The sequence below is a fragment of the Ursus americanus genome, chromosome 5, assembly GCF_024610735.1.
Source record: "Ursus americanus isolate L20-20 chromosome 5, mUrsAme1.1.p, whole genome shotgun sequence".
In the NCBI taxonomy this organism is placed as follows: domain Eukaryota; kingdom Metazoa; phylum Chordata; class Mammalia; order Carnivora; family Ursidae; genus Ursus; species Ursus americanus.
The window spans coordinates 46010748-46030181 of record NC_142131.1 but is presented as its reverse complement, the minus strand read 5'-3'; the positions used below and the strand labels follow the sequence as shown (position 1 = coordinate 46030181).

At 42.7% G+C, this 19434-nt stretch overlaps 1 protein-coding gene across 3 annotated transcripts in view; it reads right to left on the bottom strand.

Annotated features, from left to right (window-relative positions):
• Nucleotides 1-4795, bottom strand: part of PLPP1 (phospholipid phosphatase 1) — a 93004-nt gene extending 88209 nt beyond the window's left edge. Inside the window, exon 1 of one of the 3 annotated variants that reach the window (XM_045794334.2) lies at nt 4297-4795. In XM_045794334.2, coding sequence (XP_045650290.1) covers nt 4297-4354 — 58 coding nt within the window. In that variant the 5' untranslated portion in view covers nt 4355-4795. The remainder of the gene's footprint in view (nt 1-4296) is intronic. The other 2 variants (XM_045794335.2, XM_087862146.1) reach the window with 2 other exon arrangements.
• Nucleotides 4796-19434: the final 14639 nt, after the last annotated feature.

The following is a 19434-nucleotide window of genomic DNA, read 5'->3' as shown; positions in this document are numbered from 1 at the left end:
TTATCATCATTAGACCTAACGGCGGAAATAAGGGGTTATCAGAACCCAGAAAGACCTGTACCTGGAGCTGGACGACAGAGAGGGCCATTGAAAAGAAGCTGTGACCTACTCACAAAACCATAGAACAGCTCTAGCAACACAAATCCAGCAGGAGAGAACGGACTCTTCCAGGCCCCCTACTGATGTACCACCAGCCAAAACCAAACAGAAACCATAAAGTAAGAGGTCAGTTGATACAGCCCATACAATTTATCTGCCTCCTAGATCACAGAGCAAGGTAGAGAACAGAGCTGGAGGGGCAGACGAGAATATGGAGCCTAACAGGTATTCTAAATGACTGCCACACAGCAAAACACAAGCACACAAAAAGTTCTTCCAGTTCCACCTAAATCTTTTTTTTTTTTTTAAAGATTTTATTTATTTATTCGACAGAGATAGAGACAGCCAGCGAGAGAGGGAACACAAGCAGGGGGAGTGGGAGAGGAAGAAGCAGGCTCATAGCAGAAGAGCCTGATGTGGGGCTCGATCCCACAACGCCAGGATCACGCCCTGAGCCGAAGGCAGATGCCCAACCGCTGTGCCACCCAGGCGCCCCCCACCTAAATCTTCTAGACACCACGGGACGGTCTACAAAAAAAGTCATAAACATAGGGTACTTAACTTGGGTCCCTACTGCCTCTCATCAAGTTGGGGAGGGGAAAAAAAAGATTCTAAGAAATAGTCCAGGAAACTTTTGTCACTTCTACATCACGAAGGATAAACAAACAAACCATTTATTTATAATGGATCAGGTCTAAGACAACTCCCTTCTCCATACTCAAAGGGCATTTATTCCATATCTCTATTATTATGCTTATCATGATGTACTATAACCTGTTTGTTTGTTCTTCATTAGACCCTGATCTCCTTTAGGGCAAGGATTGTCTTACTCATCTTTGTATCGCTAGCACCTAACATGGACCTGGCAGAATCAGCCTTCAATCAATGTGCATTGAATCAATGAGTGGACTCAGTGTCCACTAACTGGCAGCCTTATGCCATGGTGGATAAAATCTCGACTCTCAGTAACTAAACACTAGTAAGTTTTATTCAGGACACCATTTAACACACTGGGCAAAAACACTGCTTCTTTCACACCAGCCTGCTATCATTCCCTATAGAGCAGCTTTTCCTGTGTGCTCTGATGCTCATATGCAGCCTTTTCTACAATGACAGAACTCATCATCAAAACAGCCAGATAAAGATGTCAGGATTATGCTCCATTTCAAATACATACCATCTCTCAAAATTTTCACTCTTTTTCCAAGAACTTACCACATCCACTGAAGGAACTAATCATTTGGGTATATCAGATGGAGGAATTCATGTTTTACAGTGATAGAGATGACTGAGGGGTACAAATGTACACACACACACACACACACACACAACACGTTTAATGATCACTTCAACAGACATCACACTCCATAAAATTATAAAGTAGTCATGTAACGTAATCATGTAACATCATCACATTAAAACGGATACACTGTATGATGTTGGGGTGTTCATTAACAGAACCTGGAACATACTCACATTGTAATTATGAATCACGTTCACATAACCCTGTACTTAAGAAGTGTTTAATCATCTTTTTGTTGGTGTAGTTAACTCTTACCTGTATATTCTCCACAGAAAAAGAATAAAGTTAATGCCAAGTTGATAACCCCTAATTTTAGGCTGTCAATCTCCTACTATCAGTAAAGTGAATAAAAAACAAATTTAAAATAACCCCTACACTTCAATAAAAAGGTGAATTTGCTATCAAAATGTATTGCCTTCCAAAACTCAGCATGAAAAAGTTTATCTCCTCCCCCACTGTTCTCTTTCATTGCTGTTTGTAGTGGAGAATTGATAATGCTAAATCTAATGTCATCTTATATACCCAATTAAAATAAGTCAGTACTTCATTTTCTATTTAAAAAAAGGGAATGCTGGGCCCATCATGAAAGTCTTCTGAATTACTTTAAAAGAATCTTGAGTAATACAGTAACAGATAAAACATGTTTCAAATAGATGAGGTATCTTTTTCTAAAACATACTTAATCCGTAAGTCCCCAAAGCAAGTTTTTCCAAAACCACAAAAGACATTTAAAATAAAAAAAAACACAATTTTATCTTTTTGAAAGCCATCATAAATCCTACAACTGTCCAGTCAATGTAGCAATGTAGCAATAAAATTTTTCTTACCTCTATAGTAAAATTATGTGCTATTTGCATCATGTTGAAAACACAGACAAGAAGAACTTATAATTTATAAAACTGTACTGCAGTACAGGTTTCTCCATTATAGATAAATTTAAAAACATACAAACAAAACATAGGTCTACCTTATGACTTTGTGGTTATTAATATTAGCTTTAGCTACCTTAAAGCAGTATTATGTTTCATTTGTCCTAGTACAGTGCTTGGCCCACAGAAAAAACCTGACATTTGTTTTATAAATTAATAACTCTCACAAGGTAGGAGAAGAGGAAGTTGATACATAATTCTGAGAGTACACAATATGCAGCAATGACAGGGTATTATCCAATATATTAGAATTATCAAAATTACTTCTAACCAAACATTTTCCTCTCCCTTCTCTAAAATACAAATGAAGCTGGATAAAGCCCTATTGACAGTGAGTATGAGTTAAAGTACATTTTAAAATTGCACATCTTACTAGAGGGGAGGTGGGTGGGGAAATGGGTGAAGCAGGTGAAGGGGATTAAGAGTACACTTACTTTGATGAGCACGGAGTCATATATAGAATTGTTGAGTCACTATACTGCACACCTGAAACTAATACTGTTTTTTTAACTACACTGGAATTAAAAGACAAATCTAAAACCAAAATAAAATTTAACATCTTTACCACAGATAAACCTTTCAATGTAAATAAATTTCAATATATTTAATGTAGTTATTAGTATATCTTGACATATGAAAGAATTCCTTGCGTTTCTACAGTGTTCCAAAACAATTGTTTCGCCTTCCTAAACTCCAAAAATTCACTGTGGAGCTCTACAGGAAGTATCCTGGTCAACAATAAGGATATTTCATAAATAATAAAAAGGGATTTCACCTCAAAGAAGAGGTAAAAGAATTTCTAAGAAATGAGCAAGACTGCAAGAGCCGAACTGGTCAGCTTTGAGGCAGGCAGGTGGAATACGGGATTCAAACCTGGGGAATTTATCAGTGAAAAGCCATTATGCACACCTGCAGCTAGGATTCTCAACTCACAGATCCCCCAGCCAAAGAAGTTGCCAGTACTTCCATACTTGACTAGGGCTACTCAAACCTCAATCAGATCTTGTTCGTTTGTTTTTAATAACGTCTAAATAGTTCGTAACATACTGCTTTACAAAATACATATTTAAAAGGTGAAAATTTCCTTCTAACGCCTATCCCTTATCCAGGTGACTTCAATTCTTTCTTGCCAAGAGAAAGAAGCAACTGGCAACCAGAAGCCCCAGAAATGAACTGTTCCGCAAGAAAGACAACGCCAAATCTGCTGCAGCCAAAGAATGTCTAGTGCTCCTTGTGGGCTGTCACTGGAGATGGAAAGCTACACCATGGCTAAGTCTGTACAGAGAAGGAAACAGGTCTGGGGCGCGCGCGCGCGCACACACACCCAAACACACACACCCAAAAAGGCAAGCTTCTTCAGACCTATAGGCAGAAACCTGGCATCCTCACACCCACTTGCAAACTGACAATTTACAACCGTGTAACACCTTCTAATTAGGAACGTTCTAGCCTTTTAAAGATGAAAAATGAAACTGCTTCCCACAAGTAAGATAAACCAGGCACTGGCGCCTGTTACTGAGAATCCCCAGTGAATCAAACCTCCCGTGTCGCTACTGAACCTGACAAGCCAGTGACCGGGTTTCCCTACAGCAGAGAGGGGAGGAGCCCACCCCGCTCGGTTGGGAGTGGAACTGGAAACAGAGGACAGGAGCAAGGGACGAAGCGCAAAGGCGTGAACAGCGTCCAAGCAGAGCTGGGCTCAGCACACCAGCGGGAGACAGACAGACAGAGGGGGCCACGCGGGGGCCGGAGAGCAGGCTGCAAAGCGGGATCTCCGGGCTGCGGAAGCCGCCCCCCGACTCTCTCCCAGCAAAGGCGCGCGCGTCAGGCGCACACACACCGCCCCTACGCCCGTCCGCAGGTCTCCGCGAGTCCCCTCCCAGAAAGACACACGCCTGTACCCACCGGGGCACCCCACCCCAAGCTCGCGCGCTCACGCCCCTCGGGCCGGCGGAGCGTACGTACCCAGCAACACGCAGAGCACATCAAGGGCCACGTACGGCAGCCGCGTCTTGTCAAACATGGTCTCGGCCCCGGCGGCCCGACGCGGGCGGTGGATGAGGCACACAATTCACGACACCGGGCCGGGGGGTGGCGACGGCCCCAAGCTACGACTCCTCTCGGCCGGAGAAGAGCCGCTGAGGGCAGACGAGGTCCGGGCGGCTCTCTGACGGCCAGCAATGGCGCCCGGGACCCCTGCCCTCGCAGCTCCCACACGCCGAGACGCTCGCGTGCCAGCCGCGGCTGCTCCGTGGTCTCAGGCCCTCCTCGGTAGGCCCTGGCCTGCCCCGGCGGTTCGCTGTCCCGATCCCGGCGCCCGCTCCAACAGGCGGGGCGTCGGAACTCGTGCTTTAAGGATGGGACCGGTAGGGAGGAGGAACACGGGCTCGGCCCCTCCCGCGGAGTAGCGCGGGACCGGCCAGCGGGCGGCCTCCCTGGCTGAGGGGAGCGCGACGTCGTCTAGGCGGCCAGTAATGGGGCGGCGGGGCGGGGCCGGGAAACCCCAAGCCCGAGAGTTCCGGCCAATCAGCGCCACCGGCCCCGCCCCGCCCGACCTGCAGAGCCCGCCCCTGAAGTGGGATGCACTGTGGTCGGGCAGACGTTGGGGGCGCCTCCGGTGCGAGGCAAAGGGGGTCGCTTCGAGCCGCGTTCCTGCGGTAGTCGCAGAAGAAGGTCTCGTCAGCCCTGGCCGCGGGTTATTGCTGCCGGGAGGGAGAGCTAGGCTATGGACCAACGATCCCAGAGCGCCGGCTTTCTGCCAGCCATCCTCATCCATAGGGATTGAATAATAAAGAGGTCCAAGCGTTACTTAGGCTCCTATGAGCCTTCTACTTGCTTAGGCTTCGACCTAGGCCTTCAGGTCTGGCCTGGCTGAGACCAATATTAGTATGAATTCTGCTAAGTCATCCCGCTCCTTGATGTCTGATGCCTTTGATACGTGATCAAATTCCTTATCCGTCACCTTTAGCCTGCCTTACTGTTTCTTCGTAGTAATTTTCCATCCACTAACACCCCCCCACTTTGCTCGTTTGTTGGCTATTCCCAGCTGTCTTCACTGTATTCAAAGTGAAGCACAATTTCTTTCTCCTGTTGCAATAATTTTGACCCCCAATAGCAATAGTCTTCCTCACCATTTTACCAAGTGTCAATTATTTTTCTTTACCCGAAATGACCAACCTTTTTACCCCTTGTTCTAGGAGGACCTTAGCAGAAATTTAGCAATCTCAGTTTCCTAATCTGTAAAATTGGGATGATAATTCCTGCTGTGTGTTGTGGTCAAGAAGTGATGAAGCCTGGGGACACCTGGGTGGCTCAGTCCATTAAGCCTCTGACTCTTGATCTCAGCTCAGGTCTTGATCTGACTCCTGAGTTCAAGCTCCACCTTGGGCTCCATGCTGGGCGTGGAGCAGTTTAAAAAAAAAAAAAAGAAGTGGTGGAGCCTTATAAAAGATTAAAACCTCTATAGATGTTAACAACGGGTATGTTTTCTCGTTATTCATATCTTCTTATATGAGATGCAAGATGAAAATCGAAAACCGTGCCTACTACTTCTCAGATTTTCCTGCTAGAAGCGCCTAAAACCAATGGAGGGATAACATTTCCATGAAGGATTCTGAAGATAGAGCCCCAAGTTATACCCCACAAGCAAAAATGTATTTGAGGAAGCAGGTTTTTCTTTAAGAAGAATGTAAATTTTGTATTTCGCCTTTTGTTGGAATATCTTTTAAAAGTTTTTAAACAATTTATAATTGAGAAAGATGTTCCATTGTTTATATGGCTTCTTTACTTTCAGAATTACAAGGCCCACAGAGTGCAAGGCCAAAATAAATTGAAATTACTTGTGATATCTAAGTATTTGGTTTTCATTCAAAAAATATTTATTGTGACTATGTGCTGGGCATAGTCTAGGGACAGTGCTTTATTTAAAGAGCTTTTGAAATAAACATTTACTTTTAAAATGCCTTTTCAAAAATAAACATTCAAAAAGCCCTATTGCTTAATATTGGTTTTCTTGATTCCCTCACTCATTCATTCAGCATTTGTCGAGTCCCCCAATATACATCAAACTCAGTGCACACTATAGAGACACTAAAATGAGCAAGAAAAGATCTCTGCCCTCTAGGAGCCTACTGCCCTGGCAAGAAGACTGGCGTGTAATTAAATGAATATTGTGATAGAAGTGTGTGGGCATACAGCAGGTACACAAAGCAGGAGTTAAGTGTTTTGCCTGGGAGCTCTGGAAACACTGCATAGGAAGGTGATACACTGGTCTTTCCCATCCCTCTGCCAACACCAGAAGACATTTTCTTAGGTTAGAAGGAGGTAAAGAAAACAGTTAATATACTAACAGATTTTTTTTGCCCTTTAGAGGAGTTAAAGATAATAGCTTTAAAAATAGATGGGCAAAGTCCATTAAAATGTATTAAGTCATTTCCTGTTTTTTAAAATGAGATCTGTAATTTGTGCAGATTATAAGCAATGAATAAGTCCTCCATTGAGGAGAGAATGACTAAGAAATGTCATTTTCTTTGGGGGGTGGGAGTTTTTGTTTTTGGAGGTGGTGGTATTCGTTTTGATCTCTTGTCATGATTGGATTCTGGTGTACTATTTGGAATGGACAATGAGTTAAATGACCTTGAAATGGTAGTGAAAATAATAAAAAGGAAACACTGATTAAAGAATGTCACTATTGGGGCGCCTGGGTGGCACAGCGGTTGGGCGTCTGCCTTCAGCTCAGGGCGTGATCCCGGTGTTATGGGATCGAGCCCCACATCAGGCTCCTCTGCTATGAGCCTGCTTCTTCCTCTCCCCCTGCTTGTGTTCCCTCTCTCGCTGGCTGTCTCTATCTCTGTCGGATAAATAAATAAAATCTTTAAAAAAAAAAAAAAAAGAATGTCACTATTAACACCACCTTGGGGATAGGTACTAGTGTGTCCCTAGAGTGGGCATGAAACCTCAGAGGCTTTTTTTTCCCCCAGAAACTTTCTTAAATGGTTTAAGAACCATTTAAGACAAACAGAGTTTGTCCTTGGGCCTGCATGTTTCTTTCTATAATACAGGCATTAAACAAAAGCAAAGCAGAGTGGGTTTGGCAAGAGTAGTCCTGAAGACTCCCTCAAGGAGACAGAAACTAATCTTTTCTTTCAGTGCTAAGCATTTTTAAAAGTAGACTATATTCTGCCTCCATTTCCACTTTCTCTTTAAATATTTCTGTACTCTCATTCTGTCCCTACTCCTCTATTTGCACTGTTCTTTAACATAATATTATTAAATCTCCCTCTCTCTGTTCTAACAGAGCTCCTTGTCTCAACTACTTTATTTCACAGAGTTGCTGAAGGTAGTAAGAATTAATTTGCCTACAGTACTTGTGTTCGTTTGTGCTTCTGTTCTTCCTCCCCACCTGAACCGAAACAGTTTTTACTATACTCAAATATTACTGTAAAATGAAAACAATTAAAAATAAAATGAGCAACTGTTAATCCACTACCCAATTTAATACCCAGAATATTGTAGTATCACTGAGTTTACTTGTGTGTCCTATACCATGTCCCTCCTTCAGGAGAGGTAACCGCTATCCTGAATTTTGTCTTTATTTTTTCCTTGCTTTGTTATTTCTCTGTAGAAAAACATATAACCATATATGTATATATCTCTAAAAATATATATTGTTTAACCTTCTTGCTTGTAGCTTTTAAAAACATTATGCAATATATGTAATCTGCCTTTGATTTTATTTTTGCACTCGAAGTTGTATTTCTGGGGGTGCCCAGCTGGTTGTCGGTTAAGCGTCTGCCTTTGGCTCAGGTCATGATCCCAGGGTCCTGGGATCCCCTGCACTGGGCTCTCTGCACAGCAGGGAGCCTGCTTCTCCCTTTCCCTCTGCCTGCCACTCTGCCTGCTTGTGCTCTTTCTTGCTCTCTGTCTCTCTGTCGAATAAATAAATAAAATCTTAAGAGAAAATAAAGATTTATTTATTCGACAGAGATAGAGACAGCCAGCGAGAGAAGGAACACAAGCAGGGGGAGTGGGAGAGGAAGAAGCAGGCTCCAAGCGGAGGAGCCTGATGTGGGGCTCGATCCCATAACGCCGGGATCACGCCCTGAGCCGAAGGCAGACGCTTAACTGCTGTGCCACCCAGGCACCCCAGAAATAGTATTTCTTGTATTCATTTGTGTTGCTGCAATAATTGCAGGTCTATTATATGAATATATGAATGTATGAATACATGAATATATGAATATGCTATATGACTATGAATACATTCTTCTGACAATGGGCATCCGGGTTATTTCCATTTTTGCTATGACAAAAATTGTTACTGTAAGCATTGGTATGCATGTGTCCTGTGTGGCATCGCTGGCTTTGGAGCTGCTGCATCATGGCATATGCCCACATCCAACTTCACTTGAGAATCCCAGATTGTACTCCCAGATGGTGGTACCATTTTACCTCACCCACACGAGCAGTGGAGACAACCCCACATTTTTATCAACACTTATTTTTGAGATGTCTTAATCTTTGCTAATTTAGTGGTTATAATATGTAGTCATAATGAGTAGTTACCACAGTGTACTCATAATTTGATTTCTTGATCACTAATGTGTTTGGGCATCTTTCTCTAAATTTATTCACCAAAAATGTTTCTCCTCTGTCAATGGCCTGTCTTCTGCATATTTTTCTATTGGGTTGTTTATCTTATTTTTATCAGTATAGAAGTTCTTTATATAGTCTCAGTAGTAATCACTTGTGGCTTGTGATTTCACTTCCTTCATGAGCAGCTAGGTTACAGAGTTCTTATAAATGTAATATACTCAGAAATCTACTGGCAGGTTTCTGTGAAAGTTTTTGCTCTCTTGACCAAAGGTGAAGACTGGCTTCCTTTCCCTTCTCTTTCCACCTTCTTTGAACATGGACATGATATTTAGAGCTGTAGCAGCCATCTTGTGATCATGAGGAACAGGCCAAGAAGAGTACTGCACTGGTCTTTGGAATATAATGTTGAGCCACTAAAACAGTCCGCAACTAGCTACCTCCAGATTTCTTCTTATGTGAGAAAAAAATAATTGCTTAAGCCTCAAGTATTCACAACTGATAGAAGGCTCAGGAGTATGTTGAATCCTGTTTCTGAGAAATCACGTGTCATATTACTCTAGGAAAACCTTTTACTTGAGCTAGCTTAATAGAATCTGGTCCTTCAATCCACAATGCCTTGAATAAAACAATTCGGGTGAAAAGAATGCTGAGGGAGAATGGACTTTGAAGAATGGTTTGAGCAAAGAGGCAAAACAAACAACATGTTCTGAAGCCCCTGAGTAAGACAGGTGAGAAAGCTCAGTGTGGATGAGTGGAAGAGAAGGTTCTAAAAGGGAGGTGATAACAGTTCATAGGTTAAGAGTGTGTCTGGAGGCAAAGAAGAATCACTGAAAATGATTCAGTTACCTGCTGAGAAGAGTCATTTAAAACAGGTAATCTAGTAGTGAGAGGAAGTCCTAATCTCTGCAGTGAGCTATAAACTGAAGAGGAGCAAACCTTATTTCATGAACTGGGTTATCCGGTTTCAAATCCTTTTCTATGTTTATTTCTATTTAGTTACCCTCCATCTTTCCTAAAATCTTGTTTATGGCTTCCAGCCCTTTTACAGTTTTGCTAAAGGGTGTTAGGGTAAAAGTCTTCTGTTAACTGTTGAGCCAGTGCACAAATGTGAGGAACCATAAGAAGGAGGTAAAATCTCTAGAATCAGCCTTGGGGACCTCATGGGTGGGCAAACGAGCTCCACCGAGACAGTCCCCTCCCACCAACACTCTCCTTCAGTGTTAAGCTTGCAGAGCCTGAGTTTTATGTTGTCATTCATTTTTAGGAAAATAAGCTTTTCTTCATAGGCTTACCGTCATGTAAAATACAAAAGTGTGAGCGCACTTGACTGGTGAACGTCTGATCTAAGCAGACACTCAATATATATATGGGGTTTTTTTCAAAAACAAAGATTTCTGTGAATCTACCTCCATTATTTCTGCTTTCCTACTACCCACTCAACCCAAAATCTATCCTGGATCCCTAATCTACAAAAGAAATGGGGTTGGTCTGACGTGACTTGTTCTTAGTAAATCCACACCTGGCGCTGTTGATCACCACTTCCTTTCTCTACCATGCTCGCAAATCATTGCTTCAACAATCTCTTTAAAAATGTATCACCAAAAATACGGAAGTTAATTACCTATAAGGTATCTATAGTGTTAAAGACAACACATATATTGTTCTTTTAAAAAAAAATCTTGAATAGGGTTGCCATCCATTTCCTAGTCGTCTTCAGCATCCACCTTCTTCAGCTGTTTTAACAACATAATAAAATCCGCCCCTCTCTCCCGATTCCTTTTCTGTTCACACCCCTTGCTTTGTGCTCATCTTACGTTAAACGTGTCCCTCTCCTAAACCACCCCCCTGGATGGGTCTGACTGCAGAACTCTTTGCCTTCAGCGAGGGGAGCAGGGCTCCTCCAGCACTGCGTTCCCAGCTCCAGAGCTGTACTCGGGGCATCCTGAGTCGCATGCAGTTAATAAAATTTAAAAAGCTTTAATCAACAATTGAGAAAAAGGAAAATAAAGAGTTCAGAAGAGGGGCACCTGGGTGGCACAGCGGTTAAGCGGCTGCCTTCGGCTCAGGGCGTGATCCCAGCGTTCTGGGATCGAGCCCCACATCAGGCTCTTTCGCTATGAGCCTGCTTCTTCCTCTCCCACTCCCCTGCTTGTGTTCCCTCTCTCGCTGGCTGTCTCTCTCTCTGTCGAATGAATAAATAAAATAAAATAAAAAATCTTAAAAAAAAAAAAGTTCAGAAGAGAGTCAAGCTGGGCCTCCCACCCTTTCTGCTGTTATTTTAGCAAATGGAAGCTTGTCTGGGGGTGAAGGTGGGAAGTAGGGTGAATTTTCCTGCCACTCTTCTTAGAGGTCTATGACACCCCTTTATAAGCACTTTCTTGTGTCCTCTAATACGTGAAGTAGTTTAAAAAGTGGATCTACTCCCTTCTAAATCACGAGGTCACGGAATGCTCCTGATTGGACGTCAAAGGAGCAAAGGAAAGCAAAGGAAACTTAACAGGTCCTTCCCGCCTTCGCTTCCCCAGTAAGATGGGAGCCAGGAGCGTGCTCCCGGCACTTCCCAACCTTCAGAGCTACCTTCCCTTTCACAGTGTCTCACCTAACAGATTTCATTTACTTTGCACTTTTAAAATGGTGCCTTCGAAAAATCTAAAGCAGTGATACTAGAACTTCGCACTTTGAAATCCTCTGGGGTGTGGGTTAAACAGGTTTCCCGTAGCAGGGTCCGGGGAAGGGGTGACAGGCGCCATGTCTGGCTGCGACGGTGACAAGAAGCAGCCTGTGAAGCAGCCCAAGAACCAGGCCAAGGAAATGGGCGAGATAAAGCATTCAAGCAGAAACAGAAAGAGAAACAGAAGCAAGAAGGAGAGAAAAACGAAAGCCGCTGGGAAGGCCCCCCTCGCCACAGGCGGAATTGAGAAATCCAGCGACAAGGAAGCCGGTCCTTGTGCCTGAGGCAATGGTGATCGTTAATTCCCCTTCAGAGCGTCTGTTGCCATCTGTAGCTGGAATGAAGTGTTGCCTTACATCCTGTTGTAGATTTAAGAATAAATTTTGTTAAAAAAAAAAAAAATTCGATCATAAAAAAAAAAAATGCCTAGCTCCATTCCATCTCCAGAGAATCTCAGATGAAGATCTAGGATGGAACCCATTCATTATTCTCTTATCATGCTTAACAAAAGCCCCAGGAGGTTCTGATGCCCGTCAGATTTTGAAAACCTCGGAACTAGTCTGCCCACATTACCACTTTCCAGACAAGTTTTAATAAAATAAAATCACTTTCCTCAAAGAGATTACAACACATTAAGACCATTGTAAGTACTGCATAGTAATTAAACTCCTGGGCTCGGGAATCTGCCTCACCGAATACCTTTGAGCAAATTACCAAAAACTTTCTGTGTACCAGCTTCCTTACTTGTAAGATAAGAATGATAATAAAAGTACCTACCTCATAGGTTTATTGTGAGGATTAAATGAGATAATATGTCTAGAACACTTAAGCACAGAGTAGGTACTCAATAAATGTTGAACATTATTAACTGAAGATTTCTGTCACCTCCTCATCAGAACCAGGTTGATGTTATGTTCTATTAGCCTAAGAATAGTGCTCAGGGGCTTTCCAAACCCGTTTTCAATTTTATGTGAAATTCTATTTGCATTCTGCTGTGAAATAGACCTGTAGGTAGCTCTTCCCAGATTCTCAAAGGGGGTCTATAGCACTGTACTGAGCTCTAGAACCTACCTTGGAAATTGTGATTCATTACATCTGGATTATTCTTTTGAGGGGTGGGGTGGGTGTTATTCTTATATTTAGGGAAGAAACATTGATCCACAAGTGAAGAATTTGTTAGAGAATCTGTTTTTTGCTGAACTAGCCTCCCTGTAGCAGCCATTTTGTCCTTTGCAGGTAAGAGTGGAGGAGGGAGTACTTGGTAGTTAGGCTGCTTCAAAGCCCAGATGCTTTTCAGTTACTAAGCACATGAAGCCTTGTAATCAATCCCTTCGCTTTCTCTAGTAAGCTTTCGTCTCTATAGCTAGCCACAAAAAAATGCCTAATGCAATGCCACTAATTACTTTGTTATTTTATAAAATTCAAAATGTCATAAATAGAAAGCAATATTTGTAACATTACACCTAAGGACTTACCATCCAGCATAAGAGCTAAAACATCTCCCATATTGACATTACCTTGGTATTCCTTCCCAGTCCCATACGCCCAGCCTGTTCATTTTCCACTCCCTCCAACACGTCTTCTACATTTTGCCTTTATCGTTCCCTTTGCTTAAAAGAAAATCATGGTGGGGCGCCTGCGTGGCTCAGTCCATTAAGAGTCTGACTCTTGATTTCAGCTCAGGTCATGGTCTCAGGGTGGTGGGATAGAACCCCCACCTCAGTCTCTGCACTCAGTGGGGAGTCTGCTTGGGATTCTCTCCCTCTCCATTTGCCCCCCTCCCCCCGTGCTTGCTCTCTCTCTCTCAAATAAATAAATAAATAAATAAATAAATAAATAAATAAATCTTTTAAAGAAAATCATGGCTTTGCCACATATTTGTCCCTAGTCAGTGTTTAACATGTTTTGAATTTTATAAAAACAGTATCATACTATGTACACTAGTGAGGATTTGCTTTTCCACTCACCATTATTACTAGTGTTTATTCATGTTATTTCCTGTTCCTACAGATCAATTATTCTCACTGATGGATAAATTTCCATTTGTGTGAATATGGCATTCTACTTACCCATTCACCTGTCAGTTGACATCTAGGTGATTTACTTTGGATTTTTAAAATGCATTTCAAAAAACATGCTTAGGCAGGAGTATCTCTAGAGCACTTAATAGGAGTGGAATTGCTAGGGTATTGGGGTAGGCTGACAATGACCCCCAAAGATATGTCATCCTCATCCTCCAAACCTGTGACCATAACCTTATACAGAAAAAGAGTCTTAGCAAATGTGATTAAGTTAAATATCTCGACATAGGGAGATTATCCTGAACTATCCAAGCATGCCCTAAATGCAATCCCACCGTCCTTATAAAGCAGGAGGCAGAAGGAGGGTTGAATCTAAACAGAAGAGATGAAGGCAAGGTGCCTTGTCAACACCTTGATTTCAGTCCAGGGAAACTGACGTTAAACTTCTGGTCTCCAGAACTATGAGGGAATAAATTACTCTTGTTTTAAGTCATCAAGTTTGTGGTCATTTGCTGCAGCAGACGTCGGAAACTAATACAAGTATGCATACATACAACTTGAGAAGATAATGCCAAACTATTTTCAACTGATGATGTGTCAACGTCAATGTATCAAATATTAGTTCCAGTGGTGGTTCCAGAATTCCTGTGCAGGAGGATTCAGGAAACTTGTATTGAAGTTGTATTTACATAGTACTTTCAAAACAATGGGGAAAAACCATCAAAGGTCCCTATCAAAGAATGTTGGTGGAGAGAGTGGGTTGCTATTCATAGACACTCTCAAGTGATTACTTTGCAGGCTTACTAATTACAACTGAGTTCTCTGCTTAGTTGTACTATGCTCTTGCTGTTGGAAATCATGGAGAGATGATCTTGCTGGCCCCAGGTCGGGGAGGTATAACTAGTTCTTAAATGCCTGAACAGGTTTTTAGGATCACTGGCATGCCATGTGTTTATTGGAATGATTTCCCCATTTATGAAGTTACTTTTGTTGTTACACCAAGAGCCGGTTTATGTAGAAGCATTGCCCTGGCCTTTACACCTTGCAGAAACAGCACTTCTCTTCATGACACAGTGTCCAAGGACAGTCAAGGGGTTGAACTGCAGATAAGCCCACTGTGCCCTTTACTCTTTGCATGTTTGTTTGATTCAATACAGTTCATAGCTCTCAGTCCTGCCAAGTTTCGGACATTCTAGGATCACTGTTGCTGCTGCTGACTAGTTGCAGCCCATAAGGGATAAAAGAATGAGATCTTTTTTTTTTGAAGGCTTTATTTAAGAGAGAGAGCGTGAGCAAGTGCGAGCAGGGGGTAGGGCAGAGGGAAAGCATCTCCAGCAGACCCCCTGCTGAGCTCAGAGCCCCACGTGGGGCTCAATCTCACAACCCTGAGATCATGACCTGAGTCGAGATCAAGAGTCAGTGGCTTTAATGACTGAGACACCCAGGTGCCCCAGCGATAAAAGCATGAGATTTTTTTAAATTTTGCATTTCCAATAAGCAGGAGGATGATATATTAGTTTCTGCTGCTGCTTGAACAAATTACCACACGCTTAGTGGTGTAGATCAACATGGACTCTTTACAGTCCTGTGGGTCACAGGCCCAACATGTGTCTCCTTGGGCTAAAATCAAGGCGTTGCCAAGTCTGGGCTCCTTTCTGGAGGATTTAGAGGAGAATCCATTTCTTTCCCTTTCTCAGCTTCTGAAGGCTGCCTCCATCCCTTGGCTCAGAGTCTCCCGCCTCCCTCTTCAAAGCCAGCGACAGTGCATCTCCGACAATTTTTCCATAGGCACATCTCCCTCTGACTGCACTGGGAGAAGTTCTCCAATTTTAAAGACACCTGTGATTTTTAGGTCCCAGGTATCTCTTGTCAAGGTCCTTAATTTAATTATATCTGCAAAGTCCCTCTTGCCACATACAGTAACAGATTCGCAGGTTCTAATAATTAGGGCATGGATATCTTTAGGGGAGGCATTATTCTGTTTACCACAGAAGAATCGTTGAAAGAGGGAGATACAGAACAAATACTATGCTTATTTAACTACAGGAACTATAGACATAGGTGCCACATCAGCAAACTGTTGTCCTCAGGGCTCATTACAGCATTTCATTTAAAACTTTTTGGGGCACCTGGGTGGCTCAGCCGGTTAAGCATCTGCCTTCAGCTCAGGTCATGATCTCAGGGTCCTGGGATTGAGCCCCATGTCAGGTTCCCAGCTCAGTGGGGAGTCTGCTTCTCTTTCTTCCTCTGCCCTGCCCTCTCCCCCCATTCTCTCTCTCTCTCAAATAAATAAATAAATCCTGAAAAAAATTATATGTCAGGGCACCTAGGTGGCTCAGTCAGTTAAGCATCTGACTTCAGCTCAGGTCATGATCTCAGGGTCATGGGATCCAGTCCCATATTGGGCTCCCTGCTCAGCGGGGAGTCTGCTTCTCCCTCTGCACCTCCCTCCCACCCGTCATTCTTTCTCTCTCTCTCTCTCTCTCTCTCTCTCAAATAAATAAAAGATCTTTAAAAAAATAAATTAAAAAATTTAAAAATTATATGTCTTACTTAGTGAGACTAATTACATGGAAATTTTTACTTCTTGGAACTTTAATAAATAAAAATATTACATGTACCAACCTACATTGATAACCCGCAAATCTCAATACATTTTGCTTTCTCCTAATCTTAATTGTTCTCCCAGTAATACTAGACTTTCACTTTCCCAGGAATGTAACACTTCACTAAAAAACGGTGGTAGAAACGAACATAACAAGAATCTGGTATTGCTTATCTCATACATGTATTTTAATTTATTTTTTATTTTTTCAAAATAAGATACTGAGAGAGGTGCCTGGATGGTTGTTGGTTGGGTGGTTGACTCTTGATTTCAGCTCGGTCATGATCTTGGGGTCCTGGGATGGAGCCCCACCTCAGTCTCCGTGCTCAGCAGGGAGTCTTCTTCTCCCTCTGCCTCTGCGCCTCCCCCCACTTGCTCTCTCTTTCTCCCTCAAATAAATAAATCTTAAAAAAAATAAGATACAGATAAATATTTATTGCCAGGTAGCTAAAAATAAAGTCTTAGTTTATAGGCCTGGTTTTCTAGTTTTAAAAAAGCCTGACTTAATTCCCTATAAAATATTATTCAGCTCACCAAAAAAGAAAGTTCTATGTGCTTAAAAATAAAAATAGTCTCAGAAATACAACTTATCATCTCCTTTTCACACCATAAATATTTGTTGGACTATGTTGAAAAGAATCTCTTTCAAATTATTTCCCCAAATTCTGATCAGATAGTTTCCCTTGCAAGCTATGCACATCCAATGATTAAATATTTATTAAGCAGCTACTATGTACTAGATACTTCAGTCATATGGCTTCCAGAAGACATTATACCCTTGTGACCTTTTCAAAGGCCACAGGATGCAGCCTTTGGGGAGGCACCAAGCTTTATCACACATTTGGAGGAACCTGAGGCACAATCCCCAGGGCCCCACCTGCATCACTGGGCCCTTCCTGACTGATTCTTGCCCACCTGCCCCAGGAGGGACTGGAGGCCTGGTTCTGAACCCTCGCTAGCCCTGTGGCGGGGGCCCTGCAGCAGCCAGGGTCCAACAAGGAATTTAATAATGGGAATTGATTACATGGGTAATGAAGTAGCTGAGACGCCAGGAGAGGACATTCCAGTATCCCAGATATTAGCGGCAGCAGAAGGAACACACTACCGCCTGAAGGCTGGATAGAGGGTAGAAAATGATATGATTAGAGCCCATGGGCAGGTGCCAGCCAGTGGAAGCGAGAACCACAGTGGGCCTGTGTGATGGAAGTGGAAATCATGAACGAGACACAATCACGGCCAGAGGAGGCTAAGACAGAAAAGCAAGGAAAAGGCCCTGCTTTCTTTCTTCGGTCCTCCAGATTGATGCCAGTACCCCTCACTGACTGATCCCCTCTGAAAATCAGGCTGTAGGGGGCTAGGAAACAGCCGGCAGGAACCAGGCACCCTGCTATGCTGAGCAGAGCAGACAAAGAGTTGAAGAAAAGATCTGAGAATGCTGACCCAGGACTAACACAGGACTGGTATGAGACCTCTTGGATTCCAGATGCCTACCTGTTTTACCGTTTACTTTATCTGCACACTAGCCAGTTAGAATTCCTATGATCTCTCGCTGGCACTCCCCATCACCAGTCTCCTATCTCAGTGCACATTGGAATCGCCTGGAGACCATTCGAAAAAGGACCAATTCCTGGGCTTCTCCCCAGATACTGAACAAGCGTCTTTGAAGGTAAAGTAGAAAAACCTATATTTTTAACATCTCAACTTGATTCTGATGTAGATGGTCTTTGGACTCATTTTTGAAAGTGGGGCTTAAAGGTGGGAATACTCTACTTCCAGACTTCTAGATCTTCCAAGTTTTCTCTCATCCTGCTAGAATGAAACCTGTCATGCCGAGCTGGACTGTAGAATGAGGGTGGTCTCCAAACAAACACACACTATTTAATATATAAAAATAGGTTGAACTTTATATTTACATTATCACTAAAATCCAAATGATAGATTAATTTCAGTATCATTCTTATAACTAGATAATGTCCAAAAATATCTGTGAATATACTGTCTTTCTGGTTTAAAGTGAATGAAGCATGGCATTAAAAAGAAAACTTTCTCCGTGATCTGATTTTGGTTAATATTGAGGTTTGGCCATTTTAGACTATAGCCATAATTGTACATGTTTCACATAGTTTAAAAGGCACAAAACAGCAGAAGCCTACATCTATAGAAGACAGGACTCATGGGCACCTGGTTGGTTCAGTCGGTTAAGCATCTGACTTCGGCTTGGGTCATGACCTCAGGGTCCTGGGATCCAGCCGCACATTGGGCTCCCCGCCGAGTGGGGGGGGGGGGAGTCTGCTTGTTGTTCTCCTCCTGCCCCTCCCCCTGCTTGTGTCCTCTCTCTCTCTCAAATAAATAATAAATAACATCTTTGAGAAAAAAAAAAGAAGACATGATTCATTTCTTGCAGATTTGGTCCTTCTTGTAATTTATCAATTTCTTGTCTATTATTTTGGTGTGTTTCTTACTATAGACCCAGCAGCAATCTGAGGAGGTACCTCAAGGACCACACAGTACTAGGGAAAGGAGAGAGCTAAAGAATTGGGGCTCTGAGCCTGGATCTAGCTTGGACCTGAGCAGAATTTTCTTTAATGTTTTACATGTTCGTTTTCCACATACAATTTTATGTGGAAAAAAAAAAAAGCTTTCACTTACTAAGTTTTGAAAATCCTGGATTCTGGACAATGCTTCACATGGAGCAAATGAATAAAAGTTTCCATAATTGCAGAATCTTATATGTTTGATGTTTCTGGGAAGTAGGCTCTTGATAGAGGTGTGATTTAATGCAGCTTGGAGACTAAGTCTGAACAGGCTCATTAGGCTGCCTTTAACTATAGGGTTTATTGATAATGATGGGATGAAACTATCTGACAGCTGTCAGCCAGGAACAATGTATGCATAAACCAGGGGGTGAAAAACTGGGTCAACAAACATCACGTAGTCAGGAAACATTGTGGTTTCTTAGGTTAACTGCTAATGAATTATTTTAGGTAGAAAACTTCTCTTGTTCTGACATGGCTCTTTTTTTTTTTTTTTTTTAAAGAGAATGCGAGCAAGCATGAGTGGGGTGAGGGGCAGGGGGGAAGCAGGCTCTCTGCTGAGCAGGAAGCCCAATGCAGGGTCCAGTCCTGGGACTCTAGGATCATGACCTGGGCTGAAGGCAGATGCTTAACCGACTGAGCCACCCAGGTGCCCCTGACATGGCTATTTTTAAAAGA